Source organism: Psammomys obesus, unplaced genomic scaffold (genome assembly GCF_907164565.1).
Source record: "Psammomys obesus unplaced genomic scaffold, mPsaObe1.curated_primary_1811, whole genome shotgun sequence".
Classification (NCBI taxonomy): domain Eukaryota; kingdom Metazoa; phylum Chordata; class Mammalia; order Rodentia; family Muridae; genus Psammomys; species Psammomys obesus.
The window spans coordinates 4,440,270-4,465,750 of NW_026596046.1; the positions used below are offsets into that span (position 1 = coordinate 4,440,270).

The 25,481-nt window shown below is 48.5% G+C and overlaps 1 protein-coding gene across 1 annotated transcript in view; it reads left to right on the forward strand.

The window, feature by feature from the left end:
- Positions 1-8: 8 nt before the first annotated feature.
- The window catches only part of Pcsk6 (proprotein convertase subtilisin/kexin type 6), a gene marked incomplete at its 5' end in the record, with an annotated part of 183,756 nt that continues 158,283 nt past the window's right edge, over positions 9-25,481 (forward strand). Inside the window, one exon of the mRNA XM_055623317.1 lies at positions 9-212. Within this exon, the coding sequence (XP_055479292.1) occupies positions 9-212 (204 nt within the window). The remainder of the gene's footprint in view (positions 213-25,481) is intronic.

Genomic DNA, 25,481 nt, shown 5'->3' on the forward strand with positions numbered 1-25,481 from the left:
TCGCGCGGGGGGCAGGGGACGCCGGCCGGCACGGGCTCCCGCCGCCCGCGCCGCGCCCCTGGCGCTGGCTGCTTCTGCTCGCTCTGCCCGCCGCCTGCTCCGCGCTGCCGCCGCGCCCCGTCTACACCAACCACTGGGCAGTGCAAGTGCTGGGCGGCCCCGGCGCGGCGGACCGCGTGGCTGCGGCGCACGGCTACCTCAACTTGGGCCAGGTGAGTCCCGCCGGTCCCCGCGCGCCCCAAACTTTCCCGGCCGCCGGCGGCCACGCGCGCGAGGGGGCGCCTTGCCAACCCGGCGGCCGGCGGCGCCGCGTGGGGAGGTGGCCCGCACCTCCGAGGGCGGCGGGGGGCGCCCTGCGGGGATTCGCTGGGGGTGCCGTAGGACCCTCGGAGGGGAGGACGTGGGGAGCTGCGCGGACGGCCGCGCGGGAGGGCCGGAGGCCGTAGGGTCCCCAGGCGGTGTCTCGGAGCCCTTCGCCCCGAAAGCGTGACCTCGAAGCCCTGGGTCTGGCGTCTCCACCTGCCCAGCCGCTCTGGGGTGGGCGCCCAAGGAGGTGGCGGCGCCCTGCCCACCCGCGCCATCCTCAGCGTCCACCCCGTTCCCCGTGGCCTCCAGGAGCCCAAGCTCCGCCTCTCGGGCCACTCTGCCCTCGACGGGTGGTGCGGGGCTCTGGGCTCAGTACGCGCGCCAAGGCAGTCAGGCGCTGGTTGGGCGACGTGAGCGTGGCCCGGGCAACTCAGGGACTGCCTTTCCCTTGGTGTGGCTCGCCGGTGCCTGTGCCCAGAAGTCAGGTTTGGGTCAGGGAGCAGGCAGGACCCAGGAGCTGAGGGGGTGGTTGGTTGGAGGCTGGACTCTGCGCTTAAAACCTCTCTAGGCAAAGACGTCAATTGCTTTGCCGTGGGCTCTGCCTGCAGCTGGGTGGGCGGCTGCCTGCATGACCTTGGACACATCACTTCTTGACTTGCGCATCCTTAGGGGCGGTGACCTGTGTGCTGCCTGAGGTTGTTGAGGTGACCCCGGTGGTGTTCAGAAGCAAGGTGCTGGTCCTGGAACGCCCTTCCTCCCTCCCTAGGTGGTCCAGGCAGGCTGTGAGTGAAACTAAGAGAAGCCAGGCTGGGGCAGTAAGCGTGGCTCCCAAGGACTGCAGACACAGGGCACGTTTTCCTGAGGCATCCCCGCAGAGGGGCAGTGGGGCGCATTGATCCTGATTTATGACCCGCGGAGGGACGTCGGTGGACAAGAGGGTGCGGCCCCACCAGGAGCGCTCTTAGCACCTTAACAGACCGACCAAACTACCCACTCAGGAGAACCAAGTGAGCTGAAGGGAGCGTGGCCTCATCACTTAAACTGCGGGCACCAGGCAGTATGAAATTTAGTTTCGTCATTATCTGTGACAGAAGCCGGCAAAGTGTGCTGTGGTCCCGAGCAAAATGACATTTCTTCTTCTGCACTTGATGGGAGGCGGAAGGCCTCCTGGAAGGGGACATTCTGCCGCGTGAAGTTCCTGGTCAGAGTTTATCCAAAAGAAAATAATCAGCTTTTGGGGCTTCAAACATCCTAGGAGCTCAGGTTTTGCCTTTTGGTGGCCCTGGCCTCGTGGCTAGCTGGAGCTGTCAAATCTCCAGGGCTGACTGGATTGAAGAAAGCACTTCTGTTCGATTAGGGCTCCCAACTCCTGCCGTTCTTTTTTGCACTGCTCAGGTGGCCCAGCAATTTGTCTCAAGTAAAAGTGATTCTTAAACTGGATGGCAAGTTACAAAGGGCCTGGGATTTGGGTTCCTATAATTAAATGAGTAGAGAGGAGGCGAAGTTGGTCTCTGCGCTCTACATTGAAAGAGTCAGAGAGGCATAGTTAGCTCTCCCTTTGACTTTCTTGTCCCCAGGAATAACCTTGCCCACCTGCTTGGGCACGCTAGCCTTTGAATCTCCTGTGTCTCACTGAGTTGCTTCTGAGCAAGGCCTGTGCTCCTGATTTTGCTTGTGGATAAGGTTTCTCAGGCATGCATCCCATCACCCTGGGCTGTTCTTGGCTGGCCTGGAAGGTCTCTCTGGCCAGTACGGCCACAGACTCTACACAGCCTGTCACTCAGCTTGGTAGGCCTGGTCCTGTAGGGACGTGGTGGGGACATTTTCAGGCTGAGAGATGACTGGTTTGGGGGTAGGGGCCGTCTCTAAGGCTCAAGGAGAGCCCTGTTACTCTATATTCCCAAAGCAGCTTTTCTTTCCCCGCCTCGGAGTGCACAGCTAATGTGGAAAAGGCTTGGAGCATTCCAACCTCTACCTACTCAGTAAGAACTCTTTAAAAATCTTATTGTCATTTTCAACTAGGAGAATTTGTGACTCATTAATAAGACGTAGATGTTTTTAGTTTTGCTTTATAGATGAGTAGATGGAGTGGGGGGGTCAAGGGAGAAAGTCATTGTTCACACAGCAACCGTGTGTCACCTCTGACATTATGACAACTGCCTGTCTCTTGCTGCATTCTTGCCTCTGAGATCGCCTTTGCTCGACTTTCTTCCAAACCCTTAATGGGCAATTAGTGTTCTGTTCCGTACCTGCCTGAGTCACAACCCTGGTTTTCTTGTCCATCCATCTGGCTGTGCTCTAATATTCTTGCTCGACTGCTTTACTTTTGTGCAATTGATAACCTGATTTGATTTGCTCAACACGATCCACGGGTAACTCAGGCCAGCAGCTAGTTACCTTTTTCAAACTATGGATCTCTCTCAGTCTGATACAGGTTCTGTCCTTTTCCATTAAAACATAGGCATCTAATAAAGACAAGCTAGCCGCTGTTTCCTTCTCTTAGGCATCATTCCAGATAATGCAACAAGTTTTGTTTTTTTTTTTTTTTTAACAAGAAATAAAAATTATGGTCCAGATAAGATGACTCAGTGTGTCAAGGTGCTTCCTGCCAACTCTTGTGACCTGAACTCAATCCGTGGAATCCACATGGTGGAAGGAGAGGACTGACTCCTTCAAATTGTCCTCTGATCTCCACATGTATGCTGTAGAGTGCACAGAGGATAAATAAATGAAATAATTGTTTTAAAAAGTAAAAGTTAGGAAGAGCCAAATGCTGTCATTGATAGTTGCCATAACTAAATGGATGATGGAAGGGAACCTACAGATTATTGACGAGCGCTCCTAAGAGAGCTGAGTGGGCTGCTGGAGAACTCACCACCTGTGTCTTAGCAGAGAGAAGATAAGAGAGACTGTTGTTCATCCCGGCGTAAAAACTCTAAAATACTTATTTAAAGAGAAGAGATTAAGGAAAGAAAGGTCAAGTGTTTTTGTTTCGGGGGGCGCTGGGGATAGATCTTGCTTGGCGAGTGCTCTACCACTGAACCACATCCACCACCCCTGAAAAATCATTTTACCCCCCAGTTAGCCCATTAATCCCCTGTAATCCCGTAAATCCCTGTGGGATTGAGCTGTATATGGAATACCATACGAATACGGAATACGGTATAGTAAGGTCCAAAATACCTCAGACAAGTCTGAGAAAGAAGAGAGAGCCAGGAGGGCCAGAGCAGGGATCACAGCAGCTTGGCCCTGGCCCAGCGATGGTCCCACCCATCCGTGGAATAGACTCAAGGCCAGGCATGCGTGGGAGCCTGTGTGTGCCAACAAAGGAGTTACAGATGGATGAGGAAAGAGGGGCCATTTAGTTAATAAGTGGTTCTGGAAGAACTGACTGTCCACATGGAGAAACAATTAGCCTCACCCACACTATGTTGAATTCTAGATGGGACTGAAGACCTGAGTGTGTATAAGACTTTTAGAAAAATATAATGGCCTACCCTCATGACACCGGGAAAGGAGAGGGTGTCTCAAAATAGATTTGAATTTGGGATTTAAAAATGGGTGAATAGTAACTATTTTAAAGTTCCTGTTCTAGAAATCTGAAGCAGCAGCCAAGGGCCCCTGCTTCAGCATCTTGGCACTCACGGCGTCCCTGCCCGTAGGTTTTGCTTCTTGTTCTGGTAGCATGAGGTGACTCTTAGTCTTTTATTTTTGATTGAAGATTTTAGTAAGTACTAGGGAGTTCATGAGCAATAAACTGATGCAAAAGGAAGAGATTGGCACATTAAAATAAAAATTCTGTACAAAGAAAAGTCCTTTAAGAGCATTAAGAAAGTAGTAGGCTAGGACAAGTAGTTAGAGAAGATGACAAAATAAACAAATAAACAAATAAGAAAAAAAGAATGCTCAGTAGAAAAGCAGAGGAGTGTGTGAACAGAGGAAACCAAATGGCCAATACAGAGAAGATGCTTAGCCTGACTGGGAGCTGCCCTAAGGCGGCACTGAGACATTATTTCACACCTATCAGATTGGCAAACGCCGGTCAGTGTCAGTGTTGGCACGGAAGCGGAACCCGGAGACCTCTTGTTGCTACTGGTTGAAATTGGCACATACTCTACAGAGCAGTTTGGTTCCTTGGTGAGACATGTTGTACCAGCTACTCTATACCAGGGCTTGTGTCAGAGAAACTTGCCGTGTGAACAAGGAAGCTGAAAGGAGAATGCCCGCTGAGGCTGATTCCGTAAGCGAAAAGAAAAGCAGCTTAAACCCCCACCAGAGGAAGAGCAAAGAGGCGAATCTCATGGTTCACGCCATGGAATAGGAGACAGTGGTTACAGGTTCATAAACAAGAAATGCAAGTGCATAGTTCAACCGGCACTGAGTTTTAAAAGGCAGTTCTGGGGACATGCTATTCATGTGAGCTTTTAAGAACAAAGCATAGTGTATTATTGGTGGATGAGCATAGGTGCAGCAAAACTTTAGAAGCCCGGGCAGCAAGGACCTCCTTCCAGTTCTGGATTGTAGCAGCTTCTAGGAAGGGGGAGATTGGCAGTTTTCTCATTGCTTTTTAAAAGGTTTTTTTTTTTTTTTTAAGATTTTTTTTTGTTTTGTTTTACTTTGTATGTGAGTGTTTTGCCTACGTGTACAAAATTGTGTGCATGGTGTCCATGGAGGCCAGAGGGAGGGTGTCTGATCCCCTAGAACTGGAGTTACTGACATTTGAGCCACCTTGGGTCCCCTTAAAAAAAGCAACAAGCACTCTTAATCCCTGAGGGATCTCTCCAGCCCCCTTACTAATTCAGGGTGCACAAATATGTCCTTTGTGATCTCTCAGGATGATCCATTCATGCTTGGTTTTAGGGTATACCAGGTTAGACTACTCAGGAATCAATACTTCTGTGTTGGACATTGTGTGCTTTTTGTTCTTCCCTAAGCAATACAGAATAACTCCTTGTACAGTCCCACATGGGATTAGGAGTCATAAGTAATCTAGGGATGATCTGAAGTGCGTGGGAGGATGCTCTTTACAAATACCCTGTCATTTGTATAGGGAGGTGAGCGTCCTTGTTTGTGGTGTCTGTGAGGGATCCTAGAACCCTCTCCTGTGGGTGCCAAAGAAATGTCTCTGGTAATGTACGGGGGAGTTATATTCAGGCATTTCATGTTTTTCTTCAAGACACAGAAGACATACATGTGCCTGCAGCATGTATCCATATATGTCCACATGTCCACATACACATCTACACATAAAAGGCTGAAGGGGAAAAGGGAAGGTGTCTATCAGACACACACGCCAGTGTCCTTTGCCTGCCCGGGTCACATCTGTGGACACCCAAGGTGACTTTGGGCCTGGGTTAAGAAGCCCCTGCTTTAAGACCTCCCAGAAGGGGCCCATCCACTTGTCAAGGAAACAGTGGCTCAGTGCACAGAGGGCCTCGGCACAGATCACAGGGTATTTGGACAGTGGCACCAAGCCCCAAGCACTCTGGCTCCCGGCCATTGCTCGTCCCTTCTACCACACTCCTTTCTTCTTCGCCCTGCCCCTTGGCAGAAGGTCCCTCATTCCCATGTACATGGTTACCTTTGACACTGATGGCTCCTAGACAAGGCAAGCTGTTTGTGTGCTGGACATCCAGCACAGGCCTGTCCACACTTGGAACTGTGGCTAGGCATCTGCGGCTCTTGGAAGTGATGTTTATCTGAAGGGTGGCACCCTGACACCACACTTTCCCTTGTGTTTTTGCTTTGCCTGGGGTATTGAGCTAATTTGTCAGTTCTGAGTTTGAACATAAAAGGACAGGCTGGCTGCCAGGGCCCTAAAAAAGATCTAAGAGCCTTAAATGATTTTGAACTTGCTCTAAATAGTGGTCCTTAAAATAGCTAGTGAGCAGGCCATCCCTGGCCTAAAATTTCAGGTAAGCTTGTGGAATCCATTTGTCAGCAGAGGAAAACTGTTGCGCTGTGGACAGCTTGTTCTCACAATGAAGAATCAGCGGAGGCTGTAACCAGGTGTTAGAACAGTGGGCCAGCATTTGTCTCAGCCAAGGCACCAGGGGCTTGGCTCGGACAGGACGAAACCCACAGTGCCAGTCCTGTGACCCAGTTCTTAAGTACTACTTTTTGGTTGGAGGATGTCCTGCAGTTATGCGCAGCTGGCCTGGGAGAGGTCCCGGATGTGCCCTGGGGACCCAGACAAGATTGGCACTTTGGTGCTGGTGTCAAACTGTCTCAGTTGGCATCTCTACCTGGATGGTCAACGTGGACAGGGCTTTGATTGACTAGCTTGCTTTTCTGAATCACTGGGACTGAGGTGGGGAGCACTGACCGGAGCTGGTCTGGCTAGAGCATGTGTTGCTGGGACAGCCCCAACGACAGTGGCCAAAGTCAGACATGGAATGCTGCCTGAGCAGCTGGCCAGCTGACCAGCCCACTGGAAGTGTTCAGGCAGGCACCAGGGAACACAGCAGAAACACAGCAATAGACACAGGGCAAGGAAGCCTGTGGAGCTCAGTTTGCCTTGCGTTTTGGGTGGCCACAGTGGCCACGTGGGAGCTGGCCCGTTACATCCCAAGCTTGTTTGTGTCTTGGAGCCTCTGCACAGACTTTTCTGTAATTTCTTTTGAGCCCTCCACAGCCTAGCCCAAGCTGAAGAGGCACCTCCTCTCCTCCCAAGATTACCACACAGGGCTTCTGGGCACCTGTTCCCCAGTGCCTGGCTTCATCCTAGCAGTCAAGACTGTGCTGTGACCTCCGGGCTGACCTTCAGGCATGTCCCTTTGGTGACTGATGTTTTTTGTGTGTGTGCCCTTGCTTGGGGAACCTGATGCCGTCTCACCTAACTGGCCATGACGTACTTGGTCCAGTTAGAGTCTGACAAACCCTTGATTGACAGACCAGGACCCAGACCCACAGTCAGTGGCTCACTTTCCACTTTTGCCACCTTTGGCAGATGGACACTGTCTCTGCTTATCAGTTAAGGGCAAGTCAGCCTATCACTGAATGCCTTGGTGATGAAATAAACAACTGAGTGACTAAGGGAGCTACAGTCAGCGTCTCTCCTCCCTCCACCTGTTGTGTGTCCATATATATGCACTGTGCTGTGTGCTGTGTTTTTCTGTCTAGGACAGTGGGCTTCTCCTTAGCATCTCCATATATCTCTCTATGGATTTAAAAACAAAAACAAACCAACTAAGCTTGTCTCCTCTAGTCCTAGGGTGCTACCCTCAGATGCTAACTGTACCTTTACCAATTGGGCACCCGTGACCGGGAAACTCACCCTCTTGAGTCCCCTTTTCATACAGGGACCTTCCACTCTGGTGCGTAAACCAGAGGCCTGGGAGCTGCCTCTGGCTCCAGTTGCTCACCTCTGTTCTCTAATCAGCCCCATAGCACTGCCATCTGACTGGCTGTGAGGGCCCCCAGCTCCTCCTGCAGCGCAGGCCAGGTCTCCCTAGTCCACTTACCTGCACGCCAGGCTGCTGCAATACCTTTGCTTCCACCACCACCTCCCAGCTCGCCTCCCTCCCCTCTCCCCTGCTGACCCCAAGTTCCAGTTGCACACCTCAGAACCTCTTTCCTCATTCTCATGTGTCCTTTGGACGTCCTTATGTTAGCCTGTCAGCCTAGAATGGACCTCATCCTCCTGGTTACCCCCCCCCCATCTTTCCCAGCTCAGCTCCACTGTCAGCAACTCTCCCCTGGAGTGCCCCGGCCCAGAGAACACATCTGTCTTCTGGGCTCCTCATCACTGTCATCATCCCTGAGAGTTATGGCCTGCTGGTTTGTCTGCCACTTAGACTCTGGGCTTTCTGGTGCGTCTGGAGTTGGTCCTCTTCCTGTCCTTTCCCGGAGGTCAGTTCAGAGTCTGTCACTATCTGTGGTGACTGAGAAGCCTCGCCAGGGAGGAACATGGATGTGTGTTCCTTTTGTGAGTTCTTGTAGAGGGCGTGAGCCTTCTGGTCTGAGCAAGGTCAGGCCCTTGGCCCTCCTGTTATGTGTTATTGAGCATCTCTCACAGTGTTTTTTTTTTTTTCTTCTTATTTTAATTCCTTGTTTTTCAAATGCACTAAGCTCTGTGTGTGCATATTCACGAGGACACCCTCCTGTGATGCGCCCTTTGCTTCTGGGTAGAGTCAGCTGAGCTGAGAGCCCCATGCGCCCTTGTAGTGCCCGGGGTCCTGCCATGCCTGCCTCCCATCCCACAGGTCCATCCTTCCATCCAATCCTGCATCTTCATGTGCAGGATTCCTGCCTCTCCCGTGAGGATTCTGAAGACAGTGGCGGGTGCAAGGCCTGTCCGGTCCCGCAGGGAACCAGGATGAATAGCCATCAGCTGCTGGGAGCCTCATACTCCATGGGATGGGATCAGCAGCCTTGGGTTCCCATAGTAACCAGCCCATCAATGCCCTCAGTGTCGGATGGTGGCACCGCAGAGGGGAAGAAATAGTCTCATTGTCTCCCCTTTGGCCGCTTGGGCACAAACAAGCCGCACCCCGCAGGGCCCTGCAATGCCCTGAGGTCCAGCCAGATTTGCAGCTCTACAGTGGTGTACTGCACATGTCCCCTCTTGAACTGTGCCAGGAAGGGGCCATCACTGTGAGCTTTTGGACCCTCACTGGGACTCTTGAATTTCTGCCACTGGACATCATCAGTAGTCATAGAGCCCCTGTTGATTAGGGCCAGCTTCTCAATGGCCAGCCAGGCCACTCCTGCCACGGGGTAAACAAACGCCTTGTGTTTCTGAAGGAACCTGCATTTCCAAACTTTCTCTCTTTGGTTTTCTAGTCATCCTGGTGACGATTTCAGAAGTGATCTCAGAGCATCCTTCTTTCTCAGGGGAGGCCGAGGTCACCTGTGTAAACTGATCACCAGCAGAATGTGTGTGTGTGTGTGTGTGTGTGTGTGTGTGTGTGTGTGTGTGTGTAGGGAGGTACCTCTATGTAATTCAGGGCCCTATCCAGAGCTCCCTGAGGTACCCTATACCCCCAGCCTTCCCCTCTGTCCACATATCTCTTTCCCTGCCCTCCAGGCCAGAACCAGGATATCTCCTTGGATTTTTCCCTTTCCTGGTGTTGGCAGCCACTAGGTAGAGACTTTGCCAGCCTGCTTCCAGCTGCCTCAGCCCCACCCCCAAGCCAGCAGGCACAGCCCAGGCCAGCCCCATGCTTACACTCTGCTAACACCCAAATTGTTGCCTCCTTGCCTTCCCTGACTCTCTTCTCAGCCTTGACCCCTACCAACAACCAGAAGGTTGTTTAGAGCCACAAGCCTCATGCTGTCCCTTCCCTCTTTTCAAACCATCAGCGTGTAGGGTGGCACACAGCCCCAGTGAGGGGCCCTCCGATCGCCTGCATATTCCTTTTCTAAGAAAACTTCTTATTGATTCTTTGTGAATTTCAGATCGTGCATCCCAATCCCACTTATCTCTCCCTCCCCTGGTACGTGCCCTCCACCCTTGCAATCTCCCCACCAACAGAGAAAAAAAAAAAAACCTCTTTTTTTTTTCCCCGAAGCTATAGTGTGTCACAGTGTGTCCCACAATATATACACCCTTTTGTCCACACTTCAAATGTTCATTGACGTGAGTATTGGTCGGATTCGGGATCTCTGGCTTCTGCTACTCTACCAATACTGGATCCTCACTGGGATATCTCTCCTGTATATTCTTGAGCCTAGCCCCTTGCTACAGGCTTCAGCAGTGCCAGGGCTTTTAATGTTCTGGAAACTTTACCCATGCTCTTTCTTCACATCCGCTATTTGTTCTCACAGTCTGCATGTGACCGACCCAGAGAACCCCATCCTTCTTGTGGGCTGGCTGAAATGGTCTTTCCTGACCTGTCTACTGTGAACAGGGTTGAGCACTGTCCACCCTGAGCTCCATGAAGGGCTTGGCCACAGTGAGTTTAGAGTGTGTCTGTCTTCTCCTTGGGCCACAGCATCGTGTAGTAGTGACTAACCCATACTCCTTTGTGCCTCCTCAGGACCCAGCCTGCTTCCAGGCACATAGAAGGCTCAAGTTAAAGTGACGCCCTTACGATTTTGTTATTGTCCTTTTTATTCCAGGATCTGTGGCTTTTCCATTACACTTGCCGGGTAAATGACTCTGAGAGCACGAATAAGAGAAAATGCTAACTTTATTGTCCCAGCTTCTAGGTTTGTAACTGTCAAGGACATGTATGGGTTTCTGCCCAGTGGCATCTCTTGGTTCCTTGCTATTGGGTGGCTTGTTCTTTAGCACTAGGTCTTGCTCCATGATTTCAGGGTTACCTGTAGGGACTTGAAAATCAAGGCCAAGGAATAACCCCTAATCCTCCCTGCTGTGTAGCTACTGCAGGACAGAGCTGGTAAAGCTGGCAGTGTCCAGAGTCCATGTCTCAAAGTAAGGGGGGACCCTTTGCTCCTAAGTGGACAAAGAACAGAAAGAATGCAGCAGGACCAGGAAGTCCGGGCGGAGTGAATAATGGAAGGCAGGAAGGATGGCACAGAAAGAATCTGGCCTACCCTAAGCCTCAGTGGGAGTCTTTTGTGAAAGTCTTGGTCTTTCAAGTGATAGTCCAGATCCTGATTGCACTGTGTCTCAGGTGTGACTGCATTTAATTGGATGGCAGCGTAGTCAGTGGCTGCCCCTCCCACCATGCCTGTCACCATCTAGCTTTTAGCTGGCCCTAGATGCTTGGCATTAACTTCACTACACAGATGAGCAAATTGACCCCCAGAGAGGCTGGGTAGATTACCACAGAGTACTGGATGCCAACTCAACAACTTGGCAGCCTGACTTGTAGGCCCTACCCTGGCAGTGTCAGCCTTGTTAGGAAAGGTACAAAGAGAGGGTGATATATGAGCCAGTGGGTGCTGGAGTCAAGTTTTCCAAAGAGCAGAGGGTTGCAGTTCAGGCTGGAAGGTTCCGGAGGAAGGGTGGTGCCCTGGGAAGGTGCCTTTGTGGCCTTGCTAAGTGAGGGTGCCTTGTACTTGGGATCCTCCCTTCTTATCAGGCCTCTGGCCCAGAGCTTACATCAAAGGCTTATCTATGCAGGAATGAAGGCAGACCAGCACTACCTCCGATCAAATCCCTGAGTCTTACACATCCTAGGCAAGCACTCTACCACTGAACCACACCCCAGCCTGAGACCAACATTTTTACCGTTGGATTTGAGAATTTCAAGGGCAGGGAAGGTTTGTTGTATACTTTCCTCAGCCTAGCGGATACCCTCCCTAGCCTAGTCTGTGTTCTTCCCAGCCTGGTTGGCACATACCCTCCCCAGCCTAGCCGACCCCATTGTGTTCCCACTGAGATGGTATTAAGCGTCAGATGGTACTAAGAGTCAGAAAGTAGAACCCAGAGGTAAGGAACACCCTGATAGGGACCGCAGTGAAGGTGACACAACGAAGCTACAAAGCCTTATAGTCTTGATTTACTGCAGCAATGCAATGAAAAAGTAATTAAACGCAGGAAAAAGGTTGAAAACAGAAAACTATAATCAACCACAACACCACTGCCCAAAGATGATTACAGTTAAAAATTTGGACCATATCCTTTCGTTGCTGCTTTTCAATCTTTGTGTGTGGTTACGTGTATGGGTATGGATGTGGTGTCCTGGGACACATGAGGCCAGAGGACAACTTCAAGGGTTGGTTTTGAACTTCCGCCTCACTTGAGACGGGGTTCTCTTGTTCACCATTGTGAATGCCAGATTAGCTGGCCCATAAACATCTGAGATTCCCTTACCTCCAACTCCCATCTCCCAGTAGGAGTACTGAGATCACCCATGTGTGCTCCTGTGTCCAGCCTTCTGTGGGCTCTGAGGATCCAAACTCATGTCCCCACATTTGCGCGGCAAATGCCGTTCCCTTGAGCCATCGGCCCAGCCCTCTTTTTGTTATTTTTGTAGCCGTGAGTGTCGAGCACACACAGTTGTGCTAATCTATGTGCATATACACATTCTTGTAAGCACAGATGACTTAGACAGATAGACTGAGTCATTTTGAAACTTATCCCTCGTAAGGTAGTAACTATTCTCTGTTGTAATTTTTAATGGGTGTTATGCTGCGGTGTGCCTGGCAGGTAATTTGCTTGGTATTTCCATGACATTTAGGTCAAGGGATTCTTTGTGTCAGGAGGTGCTTGGTCCGGAATGCTGGGACCTTGTGGGGAGGTGGCTTTATGGCTTCCCTGTTCCCACTGACCAGTTCACATCTCTGTTGACAGGTGCCCTGTCCCACTTTTTTTGTCCTTGTGGAGCTTAGAAACATTTGTTTAACTTAACTCATGAGGCAATTATTGAGATTTTTTTTTTTAATTATTTTTTTAAAAAGCTGGATATCTCGTGGTTAAAAGCATTGGATGTTCTTCCAGAAGGCTCAGGTTCGAGTCTCAGCACTCACATGGCAGGGGACAACCATTTGTAATTCTAGTTCCAGGAAACCGGATGCCCTATTCTGATCTTTGCAGGCACCAGTCACACATGTGGTGCACGGACATACATGCAGACAAAATACCCATATGTATAACATAAAAATAAATGAATATACACATTTATTTTTTAAAGATAATCACAGGATTGGAGATATAGCTCAGTGGTAGAGCATTTGCCTAGCGTGCACTAGGCCCTGGTTTTAATTCCCAACACTGACAAAAACTTACTTATGTTTTCTGTAGTTACTTTGCTGCCACAGAGTTCAAACAGTGCCGATGCATAAAGAGGGAAACCCAAATGTCCTTCCTTGCTGTACTCACCCCAGCTGTCCCTTCCCCTGGATACCACCACTGCTCACACCTCACTATATGTCTTTCTGTTTTTATTTCTTAGAAGACAAGTATGAACATGTGCACACACAGAACACTGGACTTGGATCCAGCTACAAATTTTTTAATACCTAGCTTTCCTAACCACCCTGTAAGTCTGTCTTTGTACGTAGAGAGCTGCCTGATTTCTAGGTAGTATGACATCTTTATGGCTGCAATATATATCTCGTTGCATAATTTGCATATGGATGTTCCTTTGCCTTACCTTCATGCTGTCATGATCCTTCTTATTCACTCTTCTCTGGACACATGCATGAGAATTTCTCACGGGATACATAATAGCAAGAACAAATGTAATAACCAATGAGAGTCACAGACATCTGTCTGGTCCTGGCTACGTAGCAGGTGATTTTTCTCACCTGCTTTTCCTTGTACTGACTCAGTCTCCTTAGAAACTCTGTGAGATAGGTGTTGTTACCTCTGTTTTACAGATGAGGAAGTGAAGACACATAGAAGTAAGGTCCATGGCTTCACAGCTTGTAAATGCCAAAGCCAAGATCTAGACGAAGGTGACCTGGTTACAGAGAGTGAGGAAATGTGTCATAGTGTAATTGCATGTTCCAGTGTGTTGGGCATTGGCTGTAGTTCCCAGGCAGGTGGATGATGGCTGACACTATCCCCAGAAGTGTGTGAGAAGGCGGTTGTTATCAGTTTGGGGTGAAGGTGGTCTCTTGTTGTACTTGCCAACTCTACTGTGCAAGACTACTTTCATTGGCTTTCCTTGTAATCGCAGCTAAAGTCAAATAGCTCTTCACATATCGTTCACCATTTTTATTCCTCTCCGAATTGCTTATTTATATCCTTTGCCCCATTTTTCAGTTGAATTGTCTGCCTTCTTTCTGAATAATTTGTAGGGATACTCAGTGTATTTTGAGAATCAGCTCCCCTCCCTTTTAAAGGTCATTGCAGTGATTTCTTTGAACCTGTTCAGTGGGTATGTTTGTTCTCCTGTTGTGTTTTGAAATAGAACCTGGAATGCTATTTGTTTGCAAAGTGCTGGGCCTGCCCTTTGTGTGTTTCAGGGATAAAGAGGACTATATCCCTGCTAACAAGAACTTAAATAACCACTTAAGGGGAGCATCCGGAAGCTGCTTTGGGCAGTAGTAAGAAGTAGGAACTTTTCACCTGGGAGTTCAGGGAAGGCTTGTGACCGGTAACACCTAATCACCTCTCAGGGCTTTTTTTTTTTTTTAATTGACAGAGGAACATGCAGGAGGTGGTTGCTGGGCAGCATCCCATTCAGAAGCAACTCATCTTATCCTAAAGTAAAGAATTTCAGGAAAGGGACCCAGAGAGAAACCAGAGGAAGAGGTGAAGGGGTGGGGTGGGATGGGAAGAAGGATGCTGTTAGCAGAATCTCCCTCATTGGTGTCTCCCAGTGGCCAGGTGGTGTTGTCTGGAGGGCTCAGCTACCCGGAGCGTAGAGCAGAACACTGGAGAATGGGCTGTGAGGAGGGATAAGAGGCAAAAATCAGCTAGGTAAGAGCAAGGTTGGAGAGGGAAGAGTTCTAGAGGGGGTAAGGGGTTAAGTGGAGGGTAGAGAGATGGCTCAGAAGTTCAGAGCATTGGTTGCTTTTCCAGAGGAACTGGGTTCAATTCCCAGCACCTATGTGGTCACTCACAACCATCTATAATTCCAGTGCCCTCTTCTGGCTTCCACAGGCACCAGGGACACAAGTGGTGAGCATAGACATACATGCAGGCAAAGCACTCATGCACGTAAGGTAAAATAATTTGCATTTACTATGCAATTATGAGGACCAGAATTCAGATCTCTGTACCCTTGTACACCAGCCAGTCATCCTGCAAACACCTGTCACATCATCTCTGAGGGACCTGATACCCTCTTTTGGCTTCCTTGCGCGCGTGCGCGCGCACACACACACACACACACACACACACACACACACACACACACACACGTACACACACTACAAGGCCCTGACAGCTGGTGTGGGATGTATGCTTCTAATACTACTACTAAGGAGGCAGAGGCAGTGTGAGTTTGAGGCCATCCTAGTCTACCTAGTGAATTTCAGGTCAGCCAGCCGGGACTACACAGTGGGGGGTGGGGTTGGAGGTAGATTGATCAGCCTGTGGAGGCTTTGCCACATACCTGGTGGCATTAGATGGCAGGGGTGTTCATCAGCTGCTGCTTTCCTTCAGTAAGAGTGTGCAGTGTCCCCAAGCCTGGTATGATGCCTGACTGGTTCTGAACTACAAAAATGGACGGGGGCAGGCAGGGTGTATGCCCCACTGCTTCCTCTCCTATGCCAGTTTTAGCTTTATGCATGTCCTCCCCGAGGATCACAGAAGAAGCCTGTGGTTTTGTGTCTGTCAGACCCCACGTCCCTGGATCCCTGCCTGCGTCTCGGTTGGAGTTTGTTTAGGTGTGTCTGTCTGAGAACAGATTTTGACAGAAAAATAAGTCCGTTCTTCACCATCACTGGGCAGGGTCTCGGCATGCATCTCCATCTTATGCTGTTGACTTTCAAAACTAAACAAAAACCTCAATTTATATTCCTCATGATGAAGTCTAACTTTTCTGGGATAGAAAAGGAGCTGTTTCTCTGTCTCGTTGTCAAGAGCTCATTAACAGCCTTCTTTACAGTCTCTAATGTGTCACTGGCAGGAACGTGATACTCTTAGCCCAAATAAGAAAGCTGGGCTCATTTCAGTGGCTTAAACTGGGTTCTGTCCCGTGACTCCGCCAGTCCAAGACCCTCTCAGCCCTTCGTTTAAACAATTGTTTTTCTTTGGCAGTGCTGTAGATGGAATTGAGGACCTTGGACAAGCTGGGCGAGTGCCCTGCCATTCAGCCACACCCGCAGCCCACCTGGGGAATGGCTGCTTTCTCCTTCCACAGAGGGTTGTGTCCTTACAGTACTGTCGCTGTCACTTTCTTAGCCCCCACTCCCACCCCATTTCATAGTTGCTTTTCAAGGGCTCTAGTTCTCTACCTTTTGATAGCCAGTCAAGACAGGAACATCAGAAAAACCAAATTGATTGTCTCCCTTGAAATCAGCTTCAAACCCAGATGAATTGTCAGAGGGGTTGTGGACATGCCACGTTACTATGTTGTCCCTGCTGGAGAATTAGGAGTCACAAAACCACACAAGTGTTATGGTAGCGTCCCATAAGCCCTGAGCATGGACCCTTTTCAAGAAGCCCTGGGTGGGATTTCTGCTTCCTTCTCGTGTCCGTTCAACTGTGGAGAGCTGCAGAAAATCCCACCTTAAAGCCAATGTGCTTTTCTCACTCAAAGTTGGTCTTACTTTCCAGCAACTGTTTCCTGAAGTTAGTCACTTTATGTGCCTTTTGTACTTGATCCGACGGCTGTGCCAGCTCTGGCTTGTCTCCATGGCGGGCAGTCTCACAGCATCTTCAAGGGCCACCGCGAACACCACCACTTCGTGCAGATTTTCAGTGGCTGGTGCTGCCATCGGGACATCTTTTCCCTAAGTCCAAGGAGCCTTGCCTGTCTGCTTGCTGCTGCCGTCCTCCGAGCAGCACTGTTTGTTTTATTTGAATCATGCTGTCAGGCTGCATGAGTTAGGTTGCAAGTCTTGAGTCTGGGCCATGTTCCTGCATGCATCGTGGGCATGAAACTGATGCCACATGGGTCGTTAGGGAGAGTGGACAAAGCCAACAGTTCTACAATCCTCAGCCAAGCCGACCTTGTCCATTTTAAATGCCCTGTCTTTGTCCTACACTCCTTCATGGAGGTGTGTTAGCCTTGATCCCAGCGTGATTTCTGCATCAGCCTTTCATGGCAACAGCAATTTGAATGACATAGCCAGGACTTCCTAGCGACTAGGGAAACCAGTGCTGTGGTTTGCCCACTCGAGAGAAACAGGCCAGCAAGCACCTCTGGCCAGAAAGGGTTACCAATCTGCCTGTGTCAATGCAAGCTTCTCAGCATGTTGGGGTACTGTTTTTTTTTTTTTTTTTCACTCCTTCCCTAGAGGATTATGGGGTTTCCTGAACCATTTAACTTTTATCACAATTGTAAGTTTGCTGGTACCACCCATAAGCAAGTAAACATAGAGAAAAGGGGAGAAAAGGGACATAGAACAATCACTCTAAAAGGAACAGATAATGGGTATGCGTAACTGGAAAGTCCTCACAAACATCACGCCAAGGAAAAGATGCCTTGTACTACAACTAGATGGTTCTAGAAAGCTCTAGAACAGATAGAATTAATGAAGTGGAGGGACTCAACCTTAGGGTAGAGCATTTATGGGAAGGCTCACGGATATTCTTGGAGGGAGTAAGGTCTTGGTAATTTGCAGAACAGCAAATTCGGTATGAACATGTGCTCAATTCTTCACAGGTAATTTTTTTGCCTCAAAAGAAGGAAAATCCCTGTAAATATTGACCTCTCGATAAGAATGTGTATGTGGAAGTGTGCTGATAGGGCAGTTTACTTTGCAGCGAGCATGCTGAGAATAAAAGCATGCTGATGGCGGGGTAGACGTAGGTGGAGAACCTGAGGGGATGTGGCAGAAGAGTGGGGCGGGCGTGGGGGCAGTTGCTGGACACAGTTAACTTTCAACTTTTCTCTGTATTTGTAAGTTTTCGTCATAAGATTTTAGGAGAAAAAGATAGTGAGGGCATGGTGGGATAGGGACCCCCCCGAGGAGGAAGCCGGTGCTGCCCTCACCATGGAGTTATGTTTACAGATGTAGATTAGACGCCTTCTAGGGATTGAATAGAGTCAGTGATGTCATCAAGGCAGCAGCCAGCAATGGAATCTGACTTTGGGACACTTCTGTAGGGTATAGGCCACCTTGGCACCTGAGGGGACAAATGTGGCTCCTGGAGGCCCTTGATTGCTAGTTCTGTGCTGGCAGAGTCTCGGAAAATGTAAATGAGCCCAATCTCACAGTTATAGGAACTTCCTGTGCAGGGGCGATAAGCCTGCCTCAGACACCTCTGGCAATGTCAGTTTGGCTTGTTCTCTGCTAATTACCTTCTCCGCCTGCTCTGCTCTGTTTTCGCTAATTTCAGGATCTGACTTAGTGACTTCCTGAAGACTTCTCAGCCTCTCTTGATTCTTCTCAAACCAAAGGGCTGAACCAGCAGCCGCCGTGGTGCAGATTCCTGAATGGGAGTCCTAAATTGGACCCCTGCCCATTTCCCCAGGGGCACCCGAGACCAGATGCAGCAAAGACAACTCTAGTCCTCTTGGGCAGAACCTCTGCCAGAGAGGGTCTGCTGGTAAATTCCGAAGTGGGGGCAGGGACAGAGGAGAAGAATGAAAGCATTATTCTAAGAAGCCGCTTTTATTTATAGATTCTCCTAATTCTATTAGAACGAACGCCAGAGGGATATAAAAGTTGGAACACATAACACATAATAGAAATGAAGGGACGTTAAACTAAGCTAGGGAACGTGGTAAAATGAGAAGAGCCTCCGTACCAAAGGGAAGATGCGATATTTTTTTTCTAAAATAAAATCATCTTAGAGCACATTGTACCAGGGAAGCAAATTAAAATAAGGACTCGGTGAGGAGAAAACTTGGAAGGAAGCATAAAATATTTCATAATGAAAAGGAGAAAGTGTTAAGCTGACTCAAGGGGAAAACAAATAAAGAGTTTACACTAATTACATTATAGAGACAAATAAAATGTTGAAAAGGAAATAAAGCCAATTAACTACTTAATGTGCTCTAAGAGTCTTTGGCAAAATAAAATGTATTAAATATAATAAAATACTCAAATAGCTATAATTTGCCATTTCCCCCCCAGCAGCCAATACAGTGCCTCGAGTTCTGCATACACAATGAAGGAGTTTTGACCACTAACAAAAGGCAGTGATGGGCTCCAATACAGAGTAAACAGCCACTTGTGTTAAGCAAGCTGAATCAGACACGGCTTCTCAGTGAGTGAGGTAGAATATGAAGAGCATGCACTTACCGGGAAATTCTTCTCAGATTAAAGTTAGTGAGCAGGGGCCAGCCAGATGGCTTAGTAGGTAAAGCCGTTGGCCACCACACCTGAGGACCTGAGTTCAATTTCCAGGACCCATTCGGTGGCAGGAGAGAACTATCTTCTTCTCTAAGTCACTTGCTTTCTGCCCTTCACACATAGGTGCACGTGCACACAGGACACAAATAAGTGTAATTTTATTCTATTATTTTAGTTTTTTGAGACCATCTCACTGTGTTGTCTTGGCTAGCCTGGAACTCTATGTTATCCTCAGACCCATAGAGATCCACCTGCCTCTACCTCCCAAGTTCTGGGATTAAAGGTGTGTGCCACCATGTAATAATTTTTTTTTAAATCTCATGCATGAAGGCATGGGTGATAAGAATCTCTCTTCTGACAGTAACTGCCCTTTCCTGTACCTCAACTCTTTCTTCTGAAAAATGGAAGCTAGCCACACTTTCAATAAACATGTGCTTGGAATAGTGCCTGTCCCCAGGTGACCATTCTGCTGCTAATCATCATCATCATCATCATCATCATCATCATCATTATCATGATGGTTATCTATGCCAGTGGAACCAGACATACCAGTTCACCCAGTGTGGACATACCAGTCTGCCCAGTGTTAAGCATACTGGAGTTGCCCTAGGAAAGCACTGCATTTAAAGCAAGAATTCAAAGCTGGTGGGGCTGAGGGCTGGGGTAGCTCAGAGGCAGCACACCCTTCTAGCGTGTCCAGCACCATGGCCTCCATCTCCTGCACTGGGAATACAGCGAGGGGAAAGTTTGGATATTGCTTTACCTTTCCCTTTTTGAGGAAAATTGTAGCTCTTAACGCTTGGGACCGAGCAGGCAGAAGCTTTGCCAGACTAAGAAAGAGCTCATGAGCCGTGAGTCATGCAGCTGGGTCATGCTATGACTGCGGAGCTGACCACAGTGACTTGCCTGGCTCTTGCTCTCCATTCAACAGCAGGTGGGGCCTTCCTCTCCAGCCCTCTACCTGCCCAGCATGCTATATAGGGTTCCTACCTACCAAGACTGATACACGAGAGGCCCCTGCTCCTCAGGACTAAGGAGAAATTCTCTCTTAAAAACAAGAGAAAATAAAGTAACAGAATCTGCCCATTGGCCTAGGTTAACCCTTGGAGACAACAGAAAAGCTTATGAGGATGTCCTGTGGTCTGAAACCAACCAAAGCGGGCAGCGACTCTCTACACTTGTTCACCTGGGCTGCTCACGTCCGTTCATCAGAGGGAACAGTGGACCCAGAGGGGCTAGATTTTTATCTTCTCCCTACATGTGTCTTGCCCTGGGCATCATGTGGGGTAGACTGTACTGAATACTGACTTCATCAAATGAGGAAAATTCTAAAGAGTCCATAGAAACGTAAAGGCAAAGGTACTTTTCTTCTCGTGCTGCTCTCCCCACCATAGCCAAGTTTCCCCCCATAAATGAAAAGAGAGCCAGCTTTTCATTTCCTGGGACCACCTTGATGGACCAGCTCTTGCAAACAGAGCCATTAGGCAAAGAAGATTTCAGTCTGACTGAACACTTTCACCTGCACACTGATCAACAATTGGGAACCGCTTAACATCCTTGGATGTCAAAGCACTCATCCATGATGTATGATTGCAGTCATCACTGCAAAACCAAATTCTGCAGCTGGCTGTTGGAGGCTGCAGTGAGGATGATCTCTTCCAGGAAAGGAGCCCTTGCCTTACTATTAATGGTCCTCTGATGGACAACTCTGCACTGACCTCAAGGAGAGCGGCATTGTCCCTAGTGGATACCTAGCCAGTCCCCACTGTGACCATAGAACCAGCAGATGCCTAACATTTATTAGTGTCTCCTTTGGTTACCCCTCACATATTTCCTGCGTTGATTCCATATTTGATTTTTTTTAAAGGGCATAGAATCTGGGTTGTTGGAGTTTTGGAGTCACCACCTGACTTTTGACAGTAAGGCCCAGATTGTGAAGTGGGTAAACTACTTTAATTTAACCAGCCATCTAAAAGCCACTCTCACCACCACCACGCACTGGTAATTTGCATTCCAATGGGAAATAATATACCATGTGCATATGCCATGTGTCCCCAGTTTCAGGAGATTGTTCACTTGGAGCTAGGAATGTGTTCAGAGGCAAAAACCAGAAATATGCTTAAACACTATGGAGGGTTATTTCGTTGTTGTTGTTTTGTTTGTGCCAAGTGCCACCTTGGTTTTCCACTCTGCCACCGCCAGCAGGAGGTTCTCTTCATGTGGGCAGGCCCTCGTGGCAGCGTGGGGTTAACAATACACATGCACTTTGGAGTCTACTATCCAGGTGCCAGGCAGGCTGCAGGGTTTGGGGATGAGAGAAGAGAGCAAAGGCCCTTTCCTTTTCAATCAAAAAGGGTTACTCTCACCAGGGTGTACCTATCTCAGGGATTATAGCCGTGTCACAAGGCCACGCTGGCTTCAGAGGAGTCTGGGAAATCAAGGGTTCTAGATTTTACAGCCTTTGTAAGGAGGAGGGGCGTAAAGAACGGTTTGGAAATACAAGTAGGGTTTTTTGTATCTGTGGTGTCTCCTCCGCATCTCAGGGAAGATGCTACCTCTCCATTGTCTTGTGAACAATTGGAAAGACAGAAAGGGCAAGAGGGAGGGAAGCGGCCCTGTGGATGCCTAGGAGGCAGCGGCCTCTTCGTGGTGGTTTGACTTGCCATCCACCCGGTGAGGGGCAAACTGTTGCAGAGGTCTAGACAGCTATCAGTAGCTACATAGGAAAGGTGCAGGTGATTCCAGAGGGCGAAGAGGGCAATTGCGTCCAACAAAAGGAGATAAAGACATCAGAGATGAACATGGTAGAACAAACTCTTACCTGCTGAGGAATGTCCCCAAGGGCCCGACTCATTTGCTCTGGACAGGCCACAAACACTTCTTCCACTTCCACGTAATAGATAAGGAGACTGAGGCACAGAGTCTGCCAAGCAGTGCCTCACTGAGCTGCCTGCCTGCCTTTTTCATCCCCGAGCCTCACTCAGATCCCTGTGAGTCAGGGACCGTGAGTAACGCTGCAGTCTCCTGTGTAGGGCAGTCACTCGGGTCTGCTTGCCGCTGGCCTCTGCCACTCAGGGTTCCTTGGTACCCGTGGAATGTAGGGAATCTAGCACTCCCTGGATATCCAAATGATGATAGCCTGTGTCAAATTGGTTAAAAGACAAAACAAAACAGCACAGATAAGCCCTTGTCAGGTTGGCACCCAAATATATCACTATGAGATCATGATGTCTCCTTTCTTGTTTGTCCCTAAGATCTTATGCTACTATCACAATATAAAACATAGTATAGCTTTAAAGGTCCCACAGTCTTTAAAAGATTCAAACTTAGAAAAAAAAAGTTTGAAGTCTCTTTAAAATATCTAATATCTCTTTAAACTCTAAAGTCTCTCAACTTTGAGCTCCTATAAAATAGAAAGCAAGCTATATCTTATTCTGAGAGGGAAGAACCAGGACACAGTTATAGTCAAGTCAAAGCAAACCTCAAAATACAACCTGTGAATAGTTCATTATCTGACATCTGGGACTCACACTCTTTCTGGTTCCGAAGGGCTTGGGCAGTTCCCTGTCTTCAGCTCTGCTACCCTCAGCTTGTCTCCTAGGCACAGGCCATTGCGCTACCACTGTCTTTGGTAATCAAATTGTGGTCTTGGCATCTATACTATGCAGGAGTCTCCACTGCAACTGAGGTTGCACCCGTCATAATGGCTTTTCCAGAACAAAGTCTAAATTCCTTCCACTCTGTCTCCCAAAACAACACAGTCAGGTCTGTCACAGCAATACCCACTTTGTGGTACCAGTTTCTGTCCTAGTTTGATTCTCCATTTCTATGAGAAACACCATATCCAAAAGCAACTTGGGGAAGGAAGGGTTTATTTCATCGTACAACTTCCATCAAGAAGGGAAGTCAGGTAGAAACTCAAGGCACAAAACTGGAGGCAGAGACTGGAGTACAAGCTATGGAGGCTCAATACTGACTGGCTGGCTCCTCTGTGGCTTACTCAGCCTGCTTTCTTCTATACCCAAGGACCACCCAGGGGTGGACACATCTACAGTGGCCTGGGCCCTCCCAGTTCAATCATTAATCAAGAAAATGCCTCACAGACATGTCCACAGCCAGACTGATGGAGATAATCCCTTAACTGATGTTCTGTCTACTTTGTGTCCAGCTGTCAGAAAACAAAACAAAGCAGAACGCTAGCATAGAACACCAGGCAAGAGAGGGGAGAGTGTACTGAGGGGTGAATCAGAGACACCCAGAGCACTCACACGTGGCCATCGACACGGTTTCCTTTTGTGTGTCACACCTAGGTCTCAACTCACTCAAATGTGTTCTTGTGTTCACCATGAAATAGGCTTTGATTTGATTTTCCCTCTGCAGGGACATCCATCTCCCCTGGAGTCATCGCTGGAGCAGCCTCACCTTTCACCAAGGGTGTTCTGAGTTTTTTCCAGTTACTCTATTCTCGCTCTTGAGCCTGGGTCTCCTATGCCCTCCCAGGTTGCCTCTGATGTCCCACCTCAGGCTCACCATGCCTGGTTAATAGGCATGTGCACTATGCCCAGTGAGAGTTCTTAAGGTTGCAGTTTTAAAGGGGATGATGTTTCAGATACGTTCCCTTGAAGACCGATGCTTTCTGTTTGTTGTTGAGGTGGTGCTTGTTTTATTTTCTTTTGAGGTGGACTCTGAAGTAGTCCAGGCTAGCCTGGAACTCATTTAGCTCAGGATGTCTTAAATTCCTCCTACATCTGTCTGCTGTTTTGTTTTTTTGTAGATCACCTTGTAACAGGCTAGGGAAGTTCCTTTCTTTTACCAAATTAAAAAAAAATTTCCCCCAATGTAACTTTTTAAAAATAGTATTTTTTGAGTTTTTTTAAAAGCCGGTTTATTTTTATTTCACCTGAATGTATGTCTATGTGAGGGTGTTGAATTCCCTGGAACTGGAGTTACAGATAGTTGTGAGCTGTCATGTGGATGGTAGGAATTGAACCTGTGTATTCTGGAAGACCAGCCAGTACTCTTAACCACTGAGCTATCTCTTCAGCTTCCAACTTAATGTTTTGTTTATTATTTGGGAGTTTTACATCACACCCTGATATTCCCCCCCCCCTGCCTCAAATCCAATTTATGTTGCCCATTTACTCATTGGAGCATAGTCAAACTCCCAATGGCCAGCCCCTTAAAGAAAACTAAGTCCTTCTCCTCCCAACCCCCCACCAGCAGCCATCAATTCTGGAGAGCCACGCTTCAGCATTCTTTTTTTGTAATGCTTTATTATTTACTGATTTATTTATTTGTGTATGCCTCAGTGCTTTGTCTGCACATATGTGTGAGGGTGTCAAACCACGTGGAGCTGGGTTATAGAGTGTTGTGAGCTGCCATGTGGTGCTGGGTCCTCTGGAATAGTAGCCAGTGGTTTTAGCTGTGAACCATCTCTCCAGCCCTTCATGTCAACATTCTCATCACAGTTTTGAAGAGTTCTTTCCCATGGCTTCTTGTCTAGGCTGTTACTTTTTTTGGGATGGGTGTGTGGTGTGTTGGGGGTATGGGTCGTTACAGAAACCTTCTGTGTCTCTGTTTCTCAACTGTGAGTCCGCAGTTATCAATACCTGCAAAAGTAGCTTCCCAGCTCTTTAAATTTAAGAATTTTTAAGCAGGAGGTTTGATTTTTTTAATTAATTTATTCATTTTACATCCCGATCATAGCCCCCTCCCTATCCTACCCTCTCTTCTTCCTCCCCCGTCCATGTTCCCTAGTCCTCAGAAAGGGAAAACCTTCTTCCCCTACCAACTGACCCCAGACTATGAAGTCTCTTCAGGACCGCCTGCATCCTCTTCCTCTGTGGCCTGGGAAGGCCACCTCACCTGGGGGAAGTGATCAAAGAGCAGACAACAGAGTTCATGTCAGACACAGTCCCTGGTCCCCTTACTAGGTTGCCTACATGGAGACTGAACCCATCAGCTACACCTGGGCAGGGGGCCTGGATCCTCTCCATGTGTGGTCCTCTCCATTGGTGCATCAGTCTCTGCAGGACCCCATTGGTCCAGATTTGTTGGCCCTGTTGATCTTCTTATGAAGCTCCTGTCTACTCTGGGTCCTTCTATTCCCCCACTCTTTCCTATTACTCCCTGTGCTCTGCCCAAAGTTTGGCTGTGAATCTCAGCATCTGTTTCGATCCCCAGCAGGGTGGAGTCTTTCAGAGGACATCTATGGAAGGCTCCCATCCTGTTCTCTCTCTTCCATCACTTCTGGTGTCTATTCTCTTTGCTCTTCTGAATGAGAATTAAGCATCTTCCCTAGGGTCTTCCTTGTTGTTCAGCTTCTTTAGGTCTGTGGATTGTAGTGTGTTGATCCTGTATCGTATGGCTGACATCCACTCATAAGTGAGTATATACCATGAGTG